The sequence below is a fragment of the Balaenoptera physalus genome (assembly GCF_965194825.1).
Source record: "Balaenoptera physalus genome assembly, chromosome: 18".
In the NCBI taxonomy this organism is placed as follows: Eukaryota; Metazoa; Chordata; class Mammalia; order Artiodactyla; family Balaenopteridae; genus Balaenoptera; species Balaenoptera physalus.
The window spans coordinates 63,323,280-63,348,789 of NC_138899.1; the positions used below are offsets into that span (position 1 = coordinate 63,323,280).

The 25,510-nt window shown below is 36.3% G+C and overlaps 1 protein-coding gene across 3 annotated transcripts in view; it reads left to right on the forward strand.

The window, feature by feature from the left end:
• Positions 1–24,883, forward strand: part of CDADC1 (cytidine and dCMP deaminase domain containing 1) — a 44,474-nt gene extending 19,591 nt beyond the window's left edge. For 2 of the 3 annotated variants that reach the window (XM_082434429.1, XM_082434431.1), the window contains 5 exons: positions 1,955–2,004; positions 4,990–5,159; positions 6,856–7,045; positions 11,205–11,265; positions 12,019–19,054. In XM_082434429.1, the coding sequence (XP_082290555.1) occupies positions 1,955–2,004; positions 4,990–5,159; positions 6,856–7,045; positions 11,205–11,265; positions 12,019–12,149 (602 nt within the window). In that variant the 3' untranslated portion in view covers positions 12,150–19,054. The other variant, XM_082434430.1, reaches the window with a different exon arrangement.
• The last annotated feature ends 627 nt before the right edge of the window (positions 24,884–25,510 follow it).

Sequence of the window (25,510 nt, forward strand, 5' to 3'; positions counted from 1 at the left end):
TGAAAAATACTTAGTGTCAATGGTAGGAAAAGTAGACTCTTGATATGAAGAGTTTCTATTTGAGTTTTTCATTTTCTGTTTCAGATTTATGCATGTATTAAGTACAATTTTACTTAAAGGTTTTCATTTATAATATAAACGAAATATAATCTTAGGTTCTTAACTTCTATACTACTTACCTTAGAAATGAGCATAAAACCATAATTATATTCTTTTCCCTTCATGCTATATTCTGACAATCTTGGAAGGAACAAGACTTTGTTTACTGCAAAATTCCTTTCCTGACAGTCTCCACTCTATAAAGTATGTTTCTCCCATACACTGTTCCTCAGCATCCTGCTCCTTTCCTTCATAGCCCAGCACAGCACCTAGGTTCTTAGATGTTTCCTTGTTACCATCTTCCTTCTCCATCGGACCCATAAGCTTCGTGAGTATAGGCACTCAGGTATTCAGTAAAGGGGAACCTTTGTTACAAAATTCTTCACATCGGAGGGAGGCAAGCCGGTTGGGTGTGGAGGGCTAAATTTTAGTCACTTAATTTCTTTGCCTGTTTTCTCATCTAGAAAAGGAAATTTTGTCTGCTTTACCTTTAGGATAAAAATGAGGTAATGGATAACAAGTGCTTAAAATAAATTATAAAAATGCTTTGTGGTATAATTTTGAAAACCCAAGCTTGCTTGACCTGAAGATGGGGAATTTCATTATAGTATCAACTTTCTTAAAAAATTAACTTTATCAGGAATCCTAGTTTTTCATGCATAGGTAGAATAATGTTTCTTTGTACTTTTACTAGAAAAGTATTTAAATATGTTAGAAAGATTAACTTTTAGGAAATTGTGGGGTGAAGCCACAGTTTCGTTTAATCCTCATCAATATGAAAATGCCTGAGGGCAAGTTCACAGATAATTTTCACTTTCTCTGTGTAAATGTACCTACTTAACTATATTGGTCTCTTATTAAGATTTTGATAAATACTATGGTTTTTATAATTTGTGCATAATTGTCTTAGAAATTTTAAATTCACCCTTAGTAGTAGTAGAAAGAAAAAGTCAGTTCTTAATATGTAGAATTTCTATTTTGGTTTTGTATTTTCTGTTTAAGGTTAATAGTTTTAAGAAATACAGCCTTTCTTGTTGAAAAGTAAATAGGTTGGTTCTGCAGGGAAATTATAATCTTATATTTGTGACTTCTGCCACTTGATTTAGAAATGGGCATCATGTCACTAACTTGGCATTCTTTTCCCCTCAAAGTAAACTGTGAAGGTCAGGGAAAGGACATCATTTTGTTTAAATCAAAATTCCTTTCATGTACCTTCCAGCAAAAAAAAAAAAAGGTATATATATGAGAGCCCATAAAGATTTGTTTATGTTTGTGTTATGAGTTTGAACTTTTTTCATAGCAAGAACACTTTCATGAAATGTATTTTCCATGATTAGAGTGTAAAAAATGCTAGGAGAAGACAGATATGATTGTTGTGAATGGTTATTACACTAAATCCATTAGTTCAGAAACTTCTTTCTTAATTGATTTTATCGTCTATTAGAAATAGTCATTTAAAAACTGACTTGTTGGTGGAAATTCAATAAAGTTACACTCAGTTCTGGTTACAGCTTTGAAGTCACCTGAGTGCGGGCACTGCCATTGTGTTATCTCTGCACATAGATCATGTGAGATTGGGTTGGTAGTGACACTGTCTATAAGTTAGTTCGTACCTAGCTCCCATATAGTCAGTCTATGCTTGACAATATTTGCTTTGACAATATTTGCTTGACAATTTGATTTTTATCAAAAGCATTTTCATACTTTTTCCGTAATTAGTGAGGTTGTCAAGGATTGCTGCTACATTTATGAAGTATATTTCAATAAATACATGTTTATTATTTTTGGAAAAAATGTATTTCTGAAACTAACAAATCATTGGTTTTTACTGAGTTACATGCCATGTATCTTTCAGAGGATCATAAAACAGGAGTTGGAGCAGTCATCTGGGCAGAAGGAAAATCTGTAAGTAGGAAAATAATTCTTTATAAACATTTAAACTTGATTTTGTTTAAACATATTTTGATCTTAAGCACATGACATTTTGTTGACCCCTGGGGATTAATATTTCTTATTGGTGTATTTATTAAGTTTTATAAACATTTGCATATTCTCAACAGTTTTTTATATAGATTTATTCATTTAGTGAACATTTATTAAACACCTTCCACAGGGTGGGCTCTGTGCCACAGTGAACAATGGGGAGTTAAGGACCACATGGTCCACCCTTCATAGCCTTATATAGTCTAGTGATGGAGACAGAGGTGAAAAAGAGACTGGTATATAACTGTAATTATAACCTGATACCGTGAGAGCACAGAGGAGGCACCTTTACTCCGCTTGGAGAAATGAGTAAAATACTCTTAGGGGAGGTCAGGTGCTATTAGTCTTGAAGAATGAGTAGGAGTTCATCAGGCAGAGCAAGTTAGTGGGACTAGAAGAAGGGTAACATGCAGAGGTAGGGCGTGAGAATGTGGGGAAATGCAAGTGATTTGGCACGTTGAAGTCCAGGGTCCTGTGTCTAGCACAGTAGCAAAAAATTGGGCTGCTCCATGAAGAACTGTATACCACGTAGAGAGTTTAGACTTTATCCATCAGACAGTGGGATACGCTAGCACAGTGCTAACCAACAGAAATAAAAGGCAAGCCACATACGTGATTTAAATTTTTTTAGGAGCCATATTAAAAAAATAAAAAGAAACAGGTGAATTGATTTTATGAATATATTTTACTTGGGACTTCCCTGGCGGTCCAGTGGTGAAGACTCCGTGCTTCCACTGCAGGGGGCACGGGTTCTTAGTTGGGGAACTAAGGTCCCTTGGGCCGCGCAGCGCGGCCAAAAAATATACATATATATATTTTACTTAATCATCTGTCCAGAAATATTATCATTTCAACATGTAACCAATATAAAAATATTGGTTAATGTTTTTAATAAAATATTTTGCATTTGGGGGGAGTATTGAGTCTTCACAATCCTGTATGTATTTTATACTTACAGCACATCTCAGTTTGCACTGACCACATGGGGCTACTGGCTACTATATTGGACAGAGCAATCCAAGAATATTTTAAGTGGGAAAATGATTTGATTAGATTTGCATGTAAAAAATGAAGTGGGGCTAGACAGGAAATAGGGAGATTAATAAAAAGAGATGATGAGGACTTGGAATTATGTGGATGGGTTGGGAGGGCATGGAACCACGAGATACTTCGTAACTATGAGGATGACTAAAAGATGAGTAGGGGCGCCTAAGTGTCCTTCAACAGACTTTATAGCAAGTAATTTGACTATTTGGCTGGATATGTCATGAGCCCCTCAAGTTCAACCTAGCCAATACATTCAGTATCTTCCCTGCTAACCTATTCCTTCACTAGTGGTCACCATCCCATTCCCCATTCCACTCAAACAATCAGTCACCAAATGCTGTGAATTCCACCTTCAAACTATCTCTTGACTCTTATTTCTTCCCAAATTGTTAGCACCTATTAGAATAGGTTCCTCTGCCAGAAACTTCCATAGTATTCTGTACAACTCAGTGGTGACGCTCATCACAGTTAAATTTACATGTCCAGTTTCTTATCGTCTCCAGATCAGAAGGTTCCTGAGGGCTGGGATTCTCTGTCACATTTACCAATGTATTCCCAGAACCTAGCACAGGGCCTGGCCTATGGTTGGAACTCTCCCTTGGATTTATATAAATGCTCAGCAGCCTTTTGGCTTAACACCTGGTTCTCAACTGCTTTATGGAGAATTTAGGTTTCCAGTTATATTATCTAGAGTGTAGGCAGCATGGTAAAGTGGAAGGACATGGGTTTGGAGTCAAGCAACCCATCCTTGAATTCTGGCTATGTTGCTTACCAGCTTTGTGACTTTGGACAAGTTATTTAATCTCTCTTGGCCTCAGTTTCCTTATCTATACAATGGGAATAGTAATAGTACTACTGTCTAGGATGTTGTGAGGATTAATTAAATGAAATAACACATATAAAAGTGAGCATGATGTTTAACCTTTAGTGAATGCTCAAGGATAATTTATTATTAATGAGATAATATTTTATTCGTAAGCTTCTGTCAGCTCATCATAACAATGATTTTTATCAAGCTGCTATAGTAGAGTCTGTTGAAACTATCACGTGAGTAACTATGTATAATATATTGAAATTTAATGAGGTTTATAGCATATTCCAAACTATTATAAACAGTTCTGATTTATAAAATATTTTACTTTTATAGTTGATAAAACATTCATATTGACACCTAATATGCCACTGACCAGGAGAAATAAAAAAGCCACTTAAGTAGGAAGTTCTATTACATACACACACACACACACACACACACACACACACACACACACAAAAACACAGTAGAGGCTCAGTAAACATGAAAATTAAAGGAATGTGCATTATTTATTTTCCAGCTATATACACTAGCACATTTTTAGCCCAAAACAGAAATTGTCTGTTCAAAATATTTTTAGGATTTCTGGCTTGCTAACCAGTAGTAGCACAGCACAGAGCATATAAGAAATTAACAATAATTTATTGAGTACCTGCTGTGTATGGAACACTGTAATCGGTCTACGTTAAGGGGTAGAAAGGAGGTATAAAACATGGTTTCTATTCTCTAGGATCTTATAACCTATTCAGGGAGAGGTGTCTGAATCAAGTGAAGCAGTTTGTGAATTAAGCTAGTATTTAATTAACTGCTAAAACAAAGGACTGCCTTGAGATTATATACTAGAGATGATCATGCTGCTTGAAGTTTAACTTTGACAAGATCACACTGTGGAAGGAAAATCTAATATTGTATTTTTCTGATGGCTCAGTTTATCATGGAAAAGTAAATTCATTATAAGAAGTATGATACTAGGCTTTAAAGACACAATGTAAGATGCCTTTTCAGAATGTTGAAAACAGCTTTGTTGGTTTGCTTACTTTTCATAGAGAAGTTGTGATGGAACAGGAGCAATGTACTTCATAGGATGTGGTTATAATGCTTTTCCTGTTGGATCTGAGTATGCTGACTTCCCGCACATGGATGACAAACAGAAAGACAGAGAAATAAGGAAATTCAGATACATTGTACATGCGGAACAGAATGCCTTGACATTTAGGTATGAAATTTGTTTGCATGTATTTTCTATAAAATGTAGCAAGGGTTAGTTAAAATTAGTTTTCTTTTAGCTGTAATTTATTGCCTTTTTAAAAATTCCAAGAAATATTCTTTTCAGAAGTATAACTTTGGTCATACTTGGTCTTTGCTACCTGACCTGAGGCCATTGTCAGGGATCCTGCAGGCCTTCAAATTTATTGAGCAAGTCTTTTTTCCTTTCTTCCTTCTCTCTCCGGTATAAAACTGCTTGAAGTTTGTCCTTAGGGTCTTGCATATTTCTGCATTACATGATCAGCTTTGTTTTGTAAATGTAGAGCACATATATTTATATTTATGAATATATAGATTTTATTATGAACCAAATTGCTTTAACATAGTTTTTGTTAGAGATTATAACTGGCATTACCTCCTTCTAATGTTAACTTAGATCATTTCCACAAACATTTCTCAGCATTTACCATTAAGTGGGTGATCTTAGGGGATTTAAATCTGCGTAAGTCATGGTTTCTGTCCTTGAGGAGCTTATAACGCAGTATGGGATATAAGACTGTATTCAACCTAACATGGTCAGTTCTGTGGGAAAGGCCAACACAAAGTGGGTGGAAATTCAGGGGCTGCTACGGATGGAGGGGGAGTGAGAGGGAAAGGCTTTATGGAGAAACTGGCATTTGAGCTGTGCTTTAAAGGTTTGGTAGGATTATGGCCATTGGAGATGCTTACTTGAAGGGAAACCATTCTTGCTTCAGGCATAGCAGTGGGCTAGAAGTAGGAAAATGCTTGTGTGTTTAGGAACACAGATGTTCCACTTAGGCTGCACCATGCAGCACATGGGATCGGTTGGGACTGACAAGAGAGGACTTTGAGTTTAGACTTCATTTGGTAGGTAGAGGAGAAATTGAATGACATTGACAAAGCCACACTAATGATTACTTAGGTTGCAGGCATATTGTTTGAACAGACTAGATGCATACAATTCTGCTGCCCTAGTACAGGGAAACAGAATGAGAATCTGAACTAAGGACATGGATGCGGAAGGCTGGTGGTGGGGAATTAAGACTTGAGAGCAGTGTAAACCATAGGACCCAGAAGTACAACTCCTGTATCCTCAAACGAAGCATCCCTTAGTCCTAAACTACCCCTGGCATGTAAAATTTCACCAAACTCCTCTGTTTTTTTTCCTTGTGCTCTTCATTACAGGTTACTTGCTTTGTTTTGTCAAATCCAAATGCTTGTTAAATAAAATCATCCTGTGTTAGGGAAGGGAGTAAGGGAACTATAACTCAAAACAGAACTCTAATATTAATTTATCAATTTAGTAAGCATTTATTAAATATCTGTTAGTTACCAGATAAGAGGTAGACCTTTTGGCTACCATGATGACTTAATGTCTAATCACACATGGTACATTCTTAGGGAGGGTGTTAATTAGGTGTTAGCCCCTAATTCTGGCATTATAAAGAGTTTCTTACTTAGAAAGCATTGTTTTCTCTCTATCTCTGTTTTCATTTCCTTTGTAATGTAATACTGAAAATCTTGCCACTGACTAATTCAGCAAGCATAAGGCTTGATCATTATTGTGTATAATGTTGTGAATCTGTTCCTAAAGCAGCTCAATTTTAATGTTTAGAGATTTTTCTAAAACATAACTTACCCTTTTAGAAACTACCTTCCTAATATTTTATATATATTTTTTGTAGGTGTCAAGAGATAAAACCAGAAGAAAGAAGTATGATTTTTGTGACAAAGTGCCCATGTGATGAATGTGTACCTTTAATTAAAGGTGCGGGCATAAAACAAATCTATGCAGGGGATGTAGATGTTGGAAAAAAGAAGGCAGACATCTCTTACATGAGATTTGGGGAACTTGAAGGTGTTAGCAAATTTACAGTAAGTAGATACACATTTTTTCAAATATACTTTTTATTATATTGTTAGGTACTCTGCTGCATATTTTAAATTAGTGATTCTTACCCTTTTAAAGAGTTATCATAGAGTTTATTTTTATGTGCAAGCACTTGCTTAACTACGAATGTTCAGCTTAGGATCTGCCTTATGAATATAGATCTCTATCGAGAGTTGTGCATTGACCTTACAGATCTTGAATTAGTTAGTCCTTTGGTGCCATCTGGTGGCTAACAAAATCCTTGACCCACCTCCTCCCTCACCCTTCTTTCTGGATTGAAGTGGTAGACAGAGGTGAAAGTAGTTTAAGATTACCCAAAAGAAGGGGACACACACACACACACACACACACACACACACACACGTGCATTTCTCATGAGAAAAATCAGGAAAAAATTAGAAGAATTTAATATTTGACATTTCCAAAAATGTGCTGAGGTGGTTTGTGGAAAACTCAGAACTTTAATTCTTTGTGCTTTTTTACTACTTTGGTTTCTAAAAAACTTTTTGTTTTTAGAAATAATCTCAAGCATACAGAAGTTACAAAAATACTACAAATATTTTTTTTTTCCAGAACATTTGAGAGTTAAGTTGTTGCTATGATGCAAGATCACTCTCAGATACTTTCTTGTATATTTCCTCAAACAGTATATTATCCTACATAACAACAATACAACCACAAAACTCAGGAAATTATCATTGATATGTTGCTACCATTTAATCCACAGAGTCCAATCAGGGTTTACCAGTTGTCCCAATAAAGTTCTATACAGCAAAAGGATCCTGTCCAGAATCATATGTTGCTTTGATAATTCTGGCTTTTAAAAAAAAAAAAAAATTTATTTATTTATTTATTTATTTGGTTGCACTGGGTCTTAGTTGCAGCTCACTGGCTCCTTAGTTGTGGCATGTGAACTCTTAGTTGTGGCATGCATGAGGGATCTAGTTCCCTGACCAGGGATCGAACCTGGGCCCCCTGCATTGGGAGCACGGAGTCTTATCCACTGCACCACCAGGGAAGTCCCATAATTCTGGCATTTAATATAACATTTATATACTGTAGTTTGCAGTGGGTACAAAAGGCATATAATAGAACTGTTTATAAATTTCAACTTTACTTTTCTGTTTGAATCCAGGGTGCCTGGAACATATAAGGCACCTAAAAAATACTTACTAAACCATATATATATTTAAAAATTTATTTAAAAATTAATATAACAACACACTATTTAGTTTCCTAGTTTATGTGTGTGTATGAAGAATCATAAATTTTTATCCTTTTCATTTTTGTCATATACTTTTGTTTTTTATTTCCAGTTGTCTTATTTAAAAGACATGATTTTAAAAAGAAAAGGGGGGCACTGAAAGAAGGGAGAGATGGGACAGACGCCTCTTTTGTAAAACTAAACAAGTTTGTATCCATCTAATCAAAAGGGAAATCACCAGTTCTGTATTTTTGTTTTCTGTTCCTTCATTCCTCCTGAAGATTGGGAAGAAATAATTCTCTTTATAAAGTGTAAGTGACCTAGCTCTTCAGGACTGTGAGTGCTGGGTTAAGCGAATTATGAAATATCTTGCTTACTCTGGGGGATTTTAGTAGCTTTTCCACCGTAAAGAGAATGAAGAGATCAGAAGAATGTAAGAAAGGGCAAGAGAAGCAGGAAGAGACAGGAAGACAAAGGGAGTGAAGGCCCCTCGGGCAGAGATGGGATTCAGAAATACCTGTTAGACCAAGACCCACCCAGGAGTGCCCTCATTCAGGTACCCCTGGTCTCTCTGTACTCCTTCCAGTGAAGATTAGCTCTCCACGCTCTCATCCTTTCCCTCATCTGGCCTGGCTTGCAATATTATGTCAATGATTTAAACTACTTGGTTAGCTAAATGCCTAGTTTTGTAAATACCAGTAACTAACACGAACTAGTATTTGTTCCAAATTGGAATTTTTATAATGATTATATTGCTTTTAGACTGTCAAAAGTAGTATGAGTACCAGTAAATTTCATTTTTTTAAACATTAAACCAATTGAAATTAATTGTGTTTGAAAATTTTTTTCTTTTCTCTTTGAGGTGTTACCATATGCCTTGAGATAAGAGGTTCTGTTCTGTGGGGTTGTTGCAGACTAAGCTAGGGCTGGGCAACAGTATTTCCAAGAATATATTTTACCTGTGTAAACCCAAGTCCATTTACTGAGAAACTATTTTTTTTTCTGTTTAATACATGTGCATTTTTCTTTATTAGGTTATATTACTTTTTTTAAATTGTGAAAGTAACGTATGCTCATTATAGAGGAAATAGAAAAAAGAACAGATATATAGAGGAAAATAAAAAAAGAACAGATATTATCCCACAGCTCATAGATACCACTGTTAACATGTTGCTGTATTTTCTGTGTCATTGAAAATTCTTCAGAAATAATGTTTAATGATTACACAATATTGCAACCTATGGACATAACTTATTTAACCATTCACTTTTTGTTGGACACCTAGATTGCTTCTAAGTTTTCACAGTTAGACATAATCTTTTTATGATGATCCTTAAATGTAAATTCAAGGTTATTAGTTTTTACTTTGCCCAAAGTAATAGATTTTAGTGGTTTGACATGTTTTGAACATGCCTTTTTTTGTTGTTGTTGTTAATTTCACATATATCTTCCCATTGCTTGGAAATCCTCCTTTTTCCTGGTGCTAATCCAAACCATCCCATTTCTATAGGTGACCAAACAGTTCTAGATGTCTTCCCTTTCCAAGGACTTTTTTATACGTGGTAAAATGTCTGTCTTATATCTCATTCTCCCTCAAGGCCCATGACATTAATTAGTTCATCTGATGAACTAATTGATGCTTCTGGAAGAGGCTCCCAGGAACTATCCACTTAATTGTGTCTTTCTGGAGAGAGTGCCCTAGTGGGGCTTTTTTGGTTAAGTCATTAGTGATTCTGATGATGGGGATTTCTAGGCAAATAAGAAAGGAAGGGTGTGCTTTGAGATATTGATTACACTCAATTTTTCTTATCTGCTGCTCCAGTCATCACTGTAATATCTGAGAATCTTCATGCTTCTCTATTTCTTTCTGAATGATTGAGATGGAAAACTATAATCAGAGGAGATGTGATATGGTATGATATGATACAATAAATGGTATGCTATGATAAAAATAATAGTATATATTATATTACTGTATTAAAGGCAATATTACTATATATTACTATATAGTAATATATTTAATATATTACTATATTAAAATTGTAATATATATTAATATTACTATCTATCAATAATATATAATATATATTAATATAATATATATTAATATATACTAATATATTTAATATATTACTATATTAAAATTACTATATTAAAATTAATATATACTAATATATTTAATATATTACTATATATAGTAATATATACTATATATATTACTATATATATACTATACTATATTATATTTATATATATACTATACTATATATAGTATATATATATTAGTATATATACTATACTAACATATAGTATATATATTATGTATATATAACATATTACTATATATTAATATATAGTAATATATTTAATATATTAGTATATATATTATATATAAATATATGTTAATATATTAAATATATTACTATATTAAAATTACTATATTAAAATATATTACTATATTAAAGTTATTAATATATGGTAATATATTGAATATATTACTATATTAAAATTGTCCTATTTTCATTCTTTCTATCTAGGCCTTCTCTAGCTATTATAAGATTCTGTAGGACCTGGAGCTAGAATATGAAGTGGTGGAAATTCTATAGTATTTGGCATGGGCAGACCCAGGTTCTGGTGCTACTGCTGTCTTTAGTCAGTATGTAACCTTGGGCAACTCACTACGCTTCTCTGGTCTTCCACTTCCTTACCTGTAAAACGAAGGTAAAGGAGGATTTTTACACTTCCTTCTCTAAGAATATTGATTCTCATTCCAGAAGTCATATCATTCAGGGTCATTCAGAGTCGTTATTAGGGCTTGGTTGGTACGACACACTAACTCTTTTTTCTTACATTGTTTTAAGCTGTTTTGATATTTGAAAGCACAGTGCTGAAATGCTATTTATTAAACATATAAATAAAATGTTTGTGTCCTTTTACAGTGGCAACTGAATCCATCAAGAACTTGTGTTCTTGAGCAAAATGAGCCTGAAAGCAGAGAGAGTAAGTATTTACAAGTCCTTTATTGAGGTTGACTTTGCTGCTAAGAAGAAAAGAAACATAGGGAATTATAATGATCAGGTGTTGGAAATTGCTGTGGTTGGAGATGGAGCATATTCTTTTTGCAGGTTACATTTTTGCCATTCAATTTGTTCACAGACGTTTGTGTATCTACTATTTGCTAGGTGTCATGGAAACTGCTGATTAATGACTAGTCCTATGGGCTCTGCAGTTTAATACAAATAATCATGTACAAATTGAATTTATAAATTAAATTTACATGAGAAAGTAGACGACAGTGCTCTTCTATACCAAAACAAAAGCCTCTTGGGCAGTTAGAAAGGAAAAATACATATACTTAATACAGATGGATCTAGGGCCAAATTATGAGGATATGTACATTCTTATTAGAGTAAAGCCACATTAGCTCAGATTGGTCAGAGAGTGGAAATATTCTGGTTATTTGAATAATCTAATTAAGAGTCATCACAGTTACCATAAATGAATTAGTAATCTTCAGAGCTTTATTATTTGCATATTAACACATACTCTTAATGTAATACAATCTTTGGGAGATCTTGCAATTCCTCAGGCACATAATTTGGAACATTAATTATTATTAACTGTACAATATTATGTTAAAATATTAGCCATGTTATCTTTCTGTTTCGATTCAATTCAAGGTAAATAGAAGTTTAGTATAATAAGTAAAATTTTCTTGATAATAACAATGATTTGACTACTCTGAAAAATCAGGAAATACAAGTCTTTATGGGCAGAAGCAAGAAAGAACAATCCTGTGGAACAAAAACCACATTCACAGAAAGATAGACAAGATGAAAAGGCAGAGGGCTATGTACCAGATGAAGGAAGAAGATAAAACCTGAGAAAAACAACTAAATGAAGTGGAGATAGGCAATCTTCCAGAAAAAGAATTCAGAATAATGACAGTGAAGATGATCCAGGACCTGGGAAAAAGAATGGAGGCAAAGATTGAGAAGATGCAAGAAATGTTTAACAAAGACCTAGAAGAATTAAAGAACAAACAAACAGAGATGAACAATACAATAACTGAAATGAAAAATACACTGGAAGGAATCAATAGCAGAATAACTGAGGCAGAAGAACAGATAAGTGACCTGGAAGACAGAATGGTGGAATTCACTGCCACAGAACAGAATAAAGAAAAAAGAAAGAAAAGAAATGAAGACAACCTAAGAGACCTCTGGGACAACATTAAACGCAACAACATTTGCATTATAGGGGTCCCAGAAGGAGAAGAGAGAGAGAAAGGACCCGAGAAGATATTTGAAGAGATTATAGTTGAAAACTTCCCTAACATGGAAAAGGAAATAGCCACCCAAGTCCAGGAAGCGCAGAGAGTCCCATACAGGATAAATCCAAGGAGAAACACACCGAGACACATAGTAATCAAACTGGCAGAAATTACACACAAAGAAAAATTACTGAAAGCAGCAAGGGAAAAACGACAAATAACAAACAAGGGAACTCCCATAAGTTTAACAGCTGATTTCTCAGCAGAAACTCTACAAGCCAGAAGGGAATGGCATGATGTACTTAAAGTGATGAAAGGGAAGAACCTACAACCAAGATTACTCTACCCGGCAAGGATCTCATTCAGATTCGATGGAGAAATCAAAAGCTTTACAGACAAGCAAAAGCTAAGAGAATTTAGCACCACCAAACCAGCTCTACAACAAATGCTAAAGGAACTTCTCTAAATGGGAAACACAAGAGAAGAAAAGGACCTACAAAAACAAACCCAAAACAATTAAGAAAATGGTAATAGGAACATACATATCGATAATTACCTTAAACGTGAATGGATTAAGTGATCCAACCAAAAGACACGGGCTTGCTGAATGGATACAAAAACAAGACCCATATATATGTTGTCTACAAGAGACCCACTTCAGACCTAGGGACACATACAGACTGAAAGTGAGGGGATGGAAAAAGATATTCCATGCAAATGGAAATCAAAAGAAAGCTGGAGTAGCAATACTCATATCAGATAAAATAGACTTTAAAATAATGTTACAAGAGACAAGGAAGGACACTACGTAATGATCAAGGGATCAATCCAAGAAGAAGATATAACAATTATAAATATATGTGCACCCAACATAGGAGCACCTCAATACATAAGGCAACTGCTAACAGCTATGAAAGAGGAAATCGACAGTAACACAGTAATAGTGGGGGATTTTAACACCTCACTTAACACCAATCGACAGATCATCCAAACAGAAAATTAATAAGGAAACACAAGCTGTAAATGGCACAATAGACCAGATGGACTTAATTGATACTTATAGGACATTCCATCCAAAAACAGCAGATTACACTTTCTTCTCAAGTGCGCACGGAACTTTCTCCAGGATAGATCACATCTTGGGTCACAAATTAAGCCTCAGTAAATTTAAGAAAATTGAAATCATATCAAGCATCTTTTCTGACCACAACGCTATGAGATTAGAAATCAATTACAGGGGAAAAAACGTAAAAAACACAAACACCTGGAGGCTAAACAGTACATTACTAAATAACCAAGAGATCACTGAAGAAATCAAAGAGGAAATCAAAAAATACCTAGAGACAAATGATAATGAAAACATGACGATCCAAAACCTATGGGATGCAGCAAAAGCAGTTCTAAGAGGGAAGTTTATAGCTATACAAGCCTACCTCAAGAAACAAGAAAAATCTCAAAGAAACAACCTAACCTTACACCTAAGGGAACTAGTGAAAGAAGAACAAACAAAACCCAAAGTTAGCATAAGGAAAAAAATCATAAAGATCAGAGCAGAAATAAATGAAATAGAAAACAATAGCAAAGATCAATAAAACTAAAAACTGGTTCTTTGAGAAGATGAACAAAATTGATAAACCATTAGCCAGACTCATCAGGAAAAAGAGGGAGAGGACTCAAATCAATAAAATTAGAAATGAAAAAGGAGAAGTTACAACAGACACTGCAGAAATACAAAGCATCCTACGAGACTACTACAAGCAACTCTATGCCAGTAAAATGGACAATCTGGAAGAAATGGACAAATTCTTAGAAAGGTATAACCTTCCAAGACTGAACCAGGAAGAAATAGAAAATATGAACAGACCAATCACAAGTAATGAAATTGAAACTGTGATTAAAAATCTTCCAACAAACAAAAGTCCAGGACCAGATGGCTTCACAAGTGAATTCTATCAAACATTTAGAGAAGAGCTAACACCCATCCTTCTCAAACTCTTCCAAAGAAATTGCGGAGGATGGAACACTCCCAAACTCATTCTATGAGGCCACCATCACCCTGATACCAAAACCAGAAAAAGATACTACAGAAAAAGAAAATTACAGACCAATATCACTGATGAATATAGATGCAAAAATCCTCAACAAACTACTAGCGAACAGAATCCAACAACACATTAAAAGGATCATACACCATGATCAAGTGGGATTTATCCCAGGGATGCAAGGATACTTCAATATACGCAAATCAATCAGTGTGATACACCATATTAATAAACTGAAGAATAAAAACCATATGATCATCTCAATAGATGCAGAAAAAGCTTTTGACAGAATTCAACAGCCGTTTATGATAAAAACTTTCCAGAAAGTTGGCATAGAGGGAACCTACCTAAACATAATAAAGGCCATATACTACAAACCCACAGCAAACATCATTCTCAATGATGAAAAACTGAAAGCATTTCCTTTAAGATCAGGAACAAGACAGGATGTCCACTCTCACCACTGTTATTCAACATAGTTTTGGAAGTCCTAGCCACGGCAATCAGAGAAGAAAAAGAAAAGGAATACAAATTGGAAAAGAAGAAGTAAAACTGTCACTGTTTGCAGATGACATGATACTATACATAGAGAATCCTAAAGATGCCACCAGAAAACTACTAGAGCTATTCAATGAATTTGGTAAAGTTTCAGGATACAAAATTAATGCACAGAAATCTCTTGCATTCCTATACACTAATGATGAAAAATCTGAAAGAGAAATTAAGGAAACACTCCCATTTACCACTGCAACAAAAAGAATAAAATACCTAGGAATAAACCTACCTAGGGAGACAAAAGACCTGTATGCAGAAAACTATAAGACAATGTTGAAAGACATTAAAGATGATACCAACAGATGGAGAGATATATCATGTTCTTGGATTGGAAGAATCAATATTGTGAAAATGACTATACTACCCAAAGCAATCTACAGATTCAGTGCAATCCCTATCAAATTACCAATGGCACTTTTTACAGAACTAGAACAAAAAATCTTAAAATTTGTATGGAGACACAAAAGACCCCGAATAGCCAAAGCAGTCTTGAGGGAAAAAAACGGAGCTGGAGGAATCAGACTCCGTGACTTCAGACTATACTACAAAGCTACAGTAATCAAGACAATATTGGTACTGGCACAAAAACAGAAATATAGATCAATGGAACAGGATAGAAAGCCCAGAGATAAACCCACACACCTATGGTCAACTAATCTATGACTAAGGAGGCAACGATATACAATGGAGAAAAGACAGTCTCTTCAGTAAGTGGTGCTGGGAAAACTGGACAGCTACATGTAAAAGAATGAAATTAGAACACTCCCTAACACCATACACAAAAATAAACTCAAAATGGATTTGAGACCTAAATGTAAGACCGGATACTATAAAACTCTTAGAGGAAAACATAGGAAGAACACTCTTTGGCATAAATCACAGCAAGATCTTTTTTGATCCACCTCCTAGAGTAATGGAAATAAAAAGAAAAATAAACAAATGGGGCCTAATGAAACTTCAAAGCTTTTGCACAGCAAAGGAAACCATAAACAAGACAAAAAGACAACCCTCAGAATGGGAGAAAATATTTGCAAACAAATCATCGGACAAAGGATTAATCTCCAAAATATATAAACAGCTCATGCAGCTCAATATTAAAAAAACAAACAACCCAATCCAAAGATGGGCAGAAGACCTAAATAGACATTTCTCCAAAGAGGACATACAGATGGCCAAGAAGCACATGAAAAGCTGCTCAACATCACTAATTATTAGAGAAATGCAAATCAAAACTACAATGAGGTATTACCTCACAGCGGTTAGAATGGGCATCATCAGAAAACCTACAAACCAAGAAATGCTGGAGAGGGTGTGGAGAAAAGGGAACCCTCTTGCACTGTTGGTGGGAATGTAAATTGATACAGCCACTATGGAGAACAGTATGGAGGTTCCTTAAAAAACTAAAAACAGAACTACCATATGACCCAGCAATCCCACTACTGGGCATATACCCAGAGAAAACTGTAATTCAAAAAGACACATGCACCCCAATGTTCATTGCAGCACTATTTACAATAGGCAGGTCATAGAAGCAACCTAAATGCCCATCGACAGATGAATGGATAAAGAAGATGTGGTACATATATACAATGGAATATTACTCAGCCATAAAAAGGAACAAAATTGGGTCATTTGTAGAGACGTGGATGCATCTAGAGACTGTCATCCAGAGTGAGTAAGTCAGAAAGAGAAAAACAAATATCGTACATTAACGCATATATGTGGAACCTAGAAAATGGTACAGATGAACCGGTTTGCAGGGCAGAAATAGAGACACAGATGTAGAGAACAAACGTATGGACACCAAGGGGGAGAAGCAGCGGGGGGTGCGGGTGGGGGGTGTGATGAATTGGGAGATTGGGATTGACATGTATACACTGATGTGTATAAAATGGATGAGTGCTGTATAAAAAAATAAAATAAAATTTAAAAAATAAATAAGTTTAGTGATTAACTGATATACTGGCTGGCAATCATTAGGGTGTCAAAAAAGCAAAATTGGAGGAGTTTGAGTTAAAAAAAAAAGTCTTTATGGAAATAATTTCTATGTGAATATATTGATTTTCTATGTTTTGAGTTCGCTTTATTTTATTCAAGTAGTAAATTTTTTATTTGTAATCTGGAAAGAAATACATATCCACTCCATCTTTCTTTTTCAAAATTTATCAGGAAAAGAAAAGCGTTTAAAAAAAAACGAAAAAATATGTATCTGTTTAAAGAATGTGTATTCAATAACAGTGTTTTAAGGGGTGAGAACAATTCCCTGCTGTTAGGGAAAGGACACCAAAAGCACTAACCATAAAAAAATGAATTAATTTATCTATGTTAAAATTAAGAACATCTGTTTGTCAAAAGATACCATTAAAAGAGTACAAAGGCAAGCCATGGAAGAGGCGATATTTGCCACTTATTATCAAGATGGGTCTTGTGGCCAGGATTTATTGTCCCTAGATCACTAAGGAAGGGCAAGACATGCTGTGGGTGGAAGTATGGGAAGGAGGAGTCGTGATGGGGGAGGGGATGAGAGGAATGCTTTTGCTTTGCTTGCAATGCTGTATTTCTTGACCTGGCTAATGGTTAAATGTGTGTTTGCTTTATGATTGTTCATTGAACTGCAGATTTATGTTTTGTATGTATTTTTTAACAAGTGTTTTATATCAACAAGTAATATCGCTATCTCTTTTTCAATTTTATAAGAGCTTTATTGAGGTATAATTCATATATCATAAATTTGCTCTTTTAAAGTGTAGAATTGAGTGGGTTTTTGTAGATTCACAGGTTTGTGCAACTGTCACCACAGCCTAATTTCAGAACATTTCCATCATCTCAGAAAGACTCCTCTTACCCATTTGTAGTCATCCCTATTTTCCCCTACCTCCAGCCCCAGGCTACCACTAATCTACTTTGGTAAATACATTATGATGCAATTCCTATATAAAGTTCAATAAGAAGGCAAATAGTGTATTGGTTAGTACATGTAGCAAAATTATTTTTAAGAAGTAATGGAATGATAAACACAAAATTCAGCATAGCGGTTACCTCTGAATGGGGGTGACAGAGGGATAGGATTAGATTGCGGAGCATAGCGGAGGTGGTAGCATTCTAGTTTTGGGGTTGGGTAGTAGGTTCTTGAGTGTTAATTTATTATTAGGCTTTAGAACTCCCATCTGTATTACACATATTCTTTTTTTTAATGTTCCAGTATTACATCATAAGAGAGAGAGGACTTTCCAGATCTACCTCCACCTGTGTCCTTAAGACTAGGAAGACAGAGCAAAGCAGGACACAGAGGCTTGGAGAGCAGGCAGATCCCTGAAAAGACAGGAAGCAGGGGGGCAAGAGGAAACTTTTGGAGATGATGGATATATTTATCACCTTGACTGTGGTGATGGTTTCTCGGATGCGTACTTGTGTTAAAACCCGTTAAATTGTGCACTTTAAACACACACAGTTTATGTACCAGGAAAGCCATGGAAATCAAATGATGGGAAGAGCTTCAAGCCAGGCCCTTCTCCCACCTGACCAAGGAGATGGGTCAGTTTTCCCTCCTGTGGAGGAGTGGGAATGGCGGGGTGTTCCCTCACACCCTCCCTGCCCCACAGATGGCTCCCTTCTCTCCCTGGAGGATAAGTAGGTGCATTTTGTTTCCTCCAGCCTAATAATAATAACTCTCCCCCCAAAACAGTTTTATGAATTGTTGGCTATACACTGTTGAATGAATCCAGTTTTTAAAAGGTCAGATATTGTGTTACCTGAGTGAGTTATCTAGAATCTGTTCTTCAACAGTTGAGAATTATTTTAAGATAAAATCAGTATTCCTTTTTAACTTAAGCATTATTTTGATCTTACAACCTCTTTGACTTTAACAAATAGTCATTTATTTGAAGTGACATTTTTCTGACGTTAAGTTATTCTTGAACGCTAGATGGTGTGTTGGGACCCATACCCCAGGATGAAGAACAGCACCAAAACAAGAAGCTGCGTCTTGCAAACCACGAAGAAGTCTTGTCTAAACTGGGGTGAAGGCCTCAAGAATTTTTATTGCACTTTTAAAATCCAGCCTTGTTAACTCAGAAAATAAGAATGGATTTTGGATATAATTGAAAAATTTTTAAAGAAAGCTAATTTATTACTAGCATATGAATGATATTAATGAGAATATTTTTATTTTAGATTTGTGTGTTTTCCAGAGTATAGTGGTGTGTTTTTTTATTACACTGAATGAGGTATCAATAATTTAATGAGACCAGTTCAGTCGGCCATACAGATTGATTTCTCCTTGTCTTAGCTTTACATTAACCAGTTTGAAAGGGGCTGGTTTATTGGAGCGCACATCTCAGCAGAGAATTACATACCTTTTCAGAAATATTAATTCTTTTTTTTTATAAATTTATTTATTTTATTTATTTATTATTTTTGGCTGCGTTGGGTCTCCGTTGCTGCACACGGGATCTCTCTAGTTGCGGCGAGCAGGGGCTACTCTTCGTTGTGGTGCGGTGGCTTCTCTTGTTGCGGAGCAGGGGCTCTAGGCGCGCGGGCTTCAGTACTTGTGGCTCGCAGGCTCTAGAGCGAAGGCTCAGTAGTTGTGGCACACGGGCTTAGTTGCTCTGCGGCATGTGGGATCTTCCCGGACCAGGGCTTGAACCTATGTCCCCTGCATTGGCAGGCGGATTCTTAACCACCGTGCTACTAGGGAAGCCCAGAAATATTCTTTTGAATTATGAAGGTGATAATTAGTAAACTACTCCAGGAAAATAAATGGCAACCTGGCCATTTTTAAGTCAGTGTGTGGCTCACCAAAAGTTCCCATTTATACTCAAAGCTTTCTAATAATCAGAATTTACTTAATTAGGATTGAGTCATAAAAATGAAGTTGGTGGACCTGGTCTCCTTTATAAAAGTATATTTCTAACAAGGTTATTAATTTTTCTTCAGTCTTTCAATATGTAGAAATCACGATCATTTGTTGGACTAGGGTGTTTTTATATCACTGATTTTGGGTAGCAAAAGGAAGAGAATATAATTCTGAGACAGTATTACTATTTGATATCACTGACTCTTGAAACCACTAACAACAAACTTCAAATTTGGTTATGATGTTAACAGAGAAGAAATATTTTAGTCTGGAATACTGAAACTAGCCTTTTTCAAGTTCCATTCATAAATGCTGCCCATTATTCCCTCCATATAATTAGCACAGAATGTCTCATGGCTTTGAATGGAAAGCCTTATAAAAACATTTGCAAACCTTAAGAATACTGAAAGTCTTGAAAGTAAACATTATGGTCAGTTCAGTAATTTTCCAAATTGCTCTTGGTGAGTCCTCTCATTTTTATTGCTGAGAAACTTTCAGAAAATTAGCCCAAAGATGAAGGTACATGTTTTCTACTTTCCTAGAGTTAGAGAGGGATTTGCATGGCCTGGGGCCTGCAGGCCTGGGGCTTGACATGCTGAGGAATGACTGCCCTGGCTATATGCGGGGAATCAGGTTCGCCTCTGCTGTTGCCCCCTTTCTTTCCAGGGCATCACATATCATCACAAGGCCTCCTATCAGTTTCTCAGAATTTTACTCAGGACAGTCCACATGTTGACCGATGTCCCTGCTTGGACAGCAGCGTGCTTAGGTCCTCCGGGAGTTCAGTCATCATACCTGGCAGTTGAGAACTGCTGTAAACATTTCACCACAGATGTAGGACATGGAATAGAGAGGGATGGGAGGAAAGATGCCTTTAGAGGTAACTAAGGCTAATTTGAAAACCAGTGGTTAAGCTATTTAACATTTATCGATATTAAATATTGAGATTTGCTTACATTATGCTTAAGTTCATCTTATATGATGTGTTGTTTTCAACTGATATGTCAGCTACATCAACTATTTTGTAAATCAATCAGCAAATGTTTTGCCAGTTTTGTGGATTTATGTGTTGGACATAGTGGGGAATATCGGAAGGGAGAAACATACAAATGGGAAGAGCTATGATTAGGAAATGGAAAACTGGTTATTTCTGTAGCACTATTAAAATGGTCATGGTAATGCCATATTTCCTTCTGTGCAACTGGCCAGATTTCAACATTTATTGAGAGTTTACCATGTAGTACCAGAAGGAAAGCTCTTTGAGTGCAGAGATGCATGTGTGTGTGTGTGTGTGCATGTGCATGTGTGTATTTAAACTGCTGAATCCAGTGCCTACAACAGTGTCTGGCACATAACAGGCATTCAATAAATATTTGTTGATTGACTGAATGACTGCTAGACTCTGGCTAGACCCCGTAGATGAGATGTGTAAGACATGCATCCTGACCTCCAGAAGCTCACAGTCTAGTGGAAGACGCAGGCATGAAATCAAGCAATAGAGTGATTCTCAGAAGGGGGTCCCTGGACCAGCAGCATTAGCCTCGCCTGGGGACTCGTTAGAAGTGCAAGTTCTCAGGCCCACCCAAACCTGCTGAGTCAGAAACTCTGGGGGCGGGGCCCAGCACTCCCTCCAGGTGATTCTGATGACCCTCAAGGATGAGAACCGCCCTGTGGATGTAACTGTAGGAACAGTGGTGGCACAAAAGAGGACAAGCATACGCTCTGGTGAGTCACGGAGAAAGGGTCTTGTAGAAGTGGAGGTCCTGAAGGGGCTACAGGGTGTTGCCAGGCAAACAGTGGGGGTGAGATGAACTTCTGGGAGAAAGTAATGGAGATAGATGGTCACACTGGGAAGCAGGAAAGGGAAGTGTCAGGGACTCGCACAAAGATTGCTGAGCTGTACCAAGAGCGCCCTGGGGTAGCCCCCTGCCTAAAATCTAGGAATTCACAGTCAAGAGGGTTCATCCCTTAGGGTGAGAAATCAAAATTTGCACTTAAAAATACATCATCGTTAATTCCAAAGATGGGGAGGATAATAGTGAATTCATAATTTGAAAAAAAGAGCTCTGCATTTTTGTTTACTGCCAAGTGACAATATAATATGCCACCTGGAGGCGGGGTGAGTGTGGGCCTGGCTCGCCCCCCAGCTGTCAGGTAGAGTGCATGCAGGTTTACATGTACTGTTTCATTGCATCACTGCCAAAGCTTTTTCTTTCATTCAGCTTTTCTATGGGTTTCTCTTCCTCAGTTACTTATTGAGTTTGAGAATATACCTTCTCTCATAAATCTTCCTCGTTTTATGCATGAACAGTTCAGCTTTAAGATCTGCCACAACAATCTGCTTTTGACCCACTTTAGAGCAATTGTTTGAAGTTCTGGTATTGCCAATAGTGGCCACTTGGCATTTAGCTGAGGCTATTACTATTGCTTTTTAGGATTAAGCAACAGTTTAGAACCTTCATTTTTATGTGTAATATTCTTAAGGGTTTTGGGTGGTTTTTTTTGCTATCATTTAAAATTATAACGTATTTCTGATATACAAGAAAAGTTAAAAGCCCCATTAATCAGTATCAGTTGAAAATGAGGCCCATTTAAAATGGAATACCCTTTAGAACCTTGTCCATAAAAATGTATTTACTCTATTCAATGAATTGCATTTAAATGGACTCAGATTTCGAAGGAACTTAGATCTCATCTGTTTAGAATACTCCTTTATAGATCTGGAAACAGAAGCGTCCAGAAGGTGAATGATTTCTTAAAGTCTAGTTCAGAATGTCACAAAGGCCTAAATCAGTATCAGTTGTTTTTTTTTCCATTTTCAGTTTTGCTTTTAATGTCAGTGCACATTTGTCCTGTACATGTTGACATGTTGGCTGATTTTAACATGTATATGACAGTAATAAAAGACTTCCATTACTATAAATTAAGTCATTTTTTAGTAAAGTTACACCTACACATTTTAAATGAGCAAATAGTCTTATAAACCTTACTTTGAAACAGTAAGTCCCACACTGTCCTCTGTATCACCCCACCCCAGAGGCCACCAGGCTCAACTATTTTATCTGATTATTTTGTATTTATCTCCAAATCTCCAAATCACATGTTCCTTACTAGTGTTTCAGTTTTAGGTATTTTCTTTTGAATTACCATTATGAAAGAGCTTTCTTTCACCTCACTGTCTCCACATACTTCCATCTTTCCATCCTCCCCATATTCTTTTATTTTAGTTGCATCAATATTCATTGTTTGGTATTATGACTTTGTGAATGCTACTCAGGTTTGTCATGTTGTGTACTGTGATTACTTTCCCTTTCCTTATAAAATTTATTTTCCTGAATTTAAAATTTGTCTTTTCTTGGAGGGGGGGGCAAGCTTGGTTTTCTATATTTTATTGCTAACCTGTAGCCAAACTCTTCTCCCAGTTGTGTGACCAACTCTTCTCCCAGTTGTGTGAACTTCTCTCAGTATGCTCAAGCACATTGAGTGTCCTAAGAAGCTCTTCTTATTGAAGAAATCCCTCCTAGAGCCTCTGACCACCTCTGGCCTGGGCTAATTGGTCACCAGACCTTCTGCACTGCTGGCTTCCCGGGATCTCCCTCCACAGCTCTCCTGGAGGGAGTTGGGGGCATTCTTCACCTTCTCCTTGAATTGGAACACCTGTTTCCTGGAATCCAGTCTTTTTCTCAGTTTGGTGGGCATATCTTTCAGAAGGTCTCTGAGAAAAGGGTACATGGTGGTGGGATGACTGTCAGACAAGGCTATTGTTGGGGAACATTTTCGATGCTATCTGCAAATGTCTTTATTCTACCCTCAATTTAATTGATAGTTTGTTGGGTGTAGAATTCTAGATTGGGAATAACTTCCCCTCAGAATCTTGAAGGCATTGTTTCATGATCCTAGTTACACTACTAGAATAAGTTTCAAGGTTTGGGTTGTCAGTCAGACTCAGAAGAATCAATGAAGGGGGACTTCCCTGGTGGCGCAGTAGTTAAGAATCCGCCTGCCAATGCAGGGGACAGTTCGAGCCCTGGTCCGGGAAGATCCTACATGCCGCGGAGCAACTAAGCCCGTGCACCACAACTACTGAGCCTGCGCTCTAGAGCCCGCGAGCCACAACTACTGAAGCCCGTGTGCCTAGAGCCCAAGCTCCGCAACAAGAGAAGCCACCGCAATGAGAAGCCCGTGCACCACAACGAAGAGTAGCCCCCACTCGCCTCAACTAGAGAAAAGCCTGCGTGCAGCAACAAAGATCCAATGCAGCCAAAAATAAAAATAAATACATAAATTTATAAAAAAAAAATTAACAAGGGTTACTTGGCAGAAGATGTTTAGAACAATGTAGAACACAGCACAGCCTCATGCACTGCAGCAGCCTCCCGAGACCTCACATTCACAGGCACAGCTTCCAAAATGTCACCATTGAGTCCTCTTTTCTCTTTGTCCTATAAGTTTATGTTTAAAACAAAACTCCTTTACTTTCATTTTATGATTTTGGGGGAGAAAAAAGAGGTAAATTAATGTTCGTTCACTTCCATTTTTGTATTTTCTGTAATGTTTTGGTTTTAAGCATGAAATTCCTTTCCCACAGTCATTTTAAACATTTTTATTAATATATTTAGTATAAATAGCCACCCCCTAATATCATTATGTATCTTCTCCTTGGGGATAAGCCCCAAAGATAGTGTGTCAGAGGAGTATGTGTTCTTCTGCTAAGGGCTGTTTTTAAGACTTGATGGAGATGAGGAATACCTGAAAAATACGGATTTTCTAAAACACAACCTTTGGGGATAAAGAATTAAATCTTGTTCAACATCATAGCATTTGGGTGTCTTTCTATTTGTTATTTCTGATTGTATATTTTAAAAGGCTTGAAAATAGAAACACTTTACCAGGCTAACCATGTATTTTGGTTCTTGTTTAACTCTCATCTCTGCTGGAATTGGTCCACTAGGTGGCTTCAGGCTCAAGTTTATTTGCAAACCATATATCTGATAAAGAGTTAATACCCAAAATATACAAAGAACTCATAAAAATCAATATTAATAGAACAAAGCACCCAGTTTAAAAAAAAATGGGCAGACATCTGAATAGACAATTTTCCAAAGAAAACATACAGATGACCAACAGGTACATGAAAAGATGCTCAGCACCACCAATCATCAGGGAAACCCCAATCAGAATCACAATGAGGTATCATCTCATAGTTGTCAGAATATTCTATTATCAAAAAGACAGTAACAAATGTTGACAACGATGTATAGAAAAGGTAACCATTGTGCACTGTTGGTGGGAAGTAAATTGGTGCAGCCACTATGGAAAAAAAGTATGGCTATTTCTCAAAAAAAATTAAAAATAGATCTACCATATGTTCCAGCAATTCCAATTCTGGGTATTAAGCAAAAACACTAATTGGAAAATATATATGCACCACTACATTCACTGCAGCATTATTTATAATAGCCAACCCAAGTGCCCATCAATTAATGGATAAAGAAGTTACACACACACACACACACACAC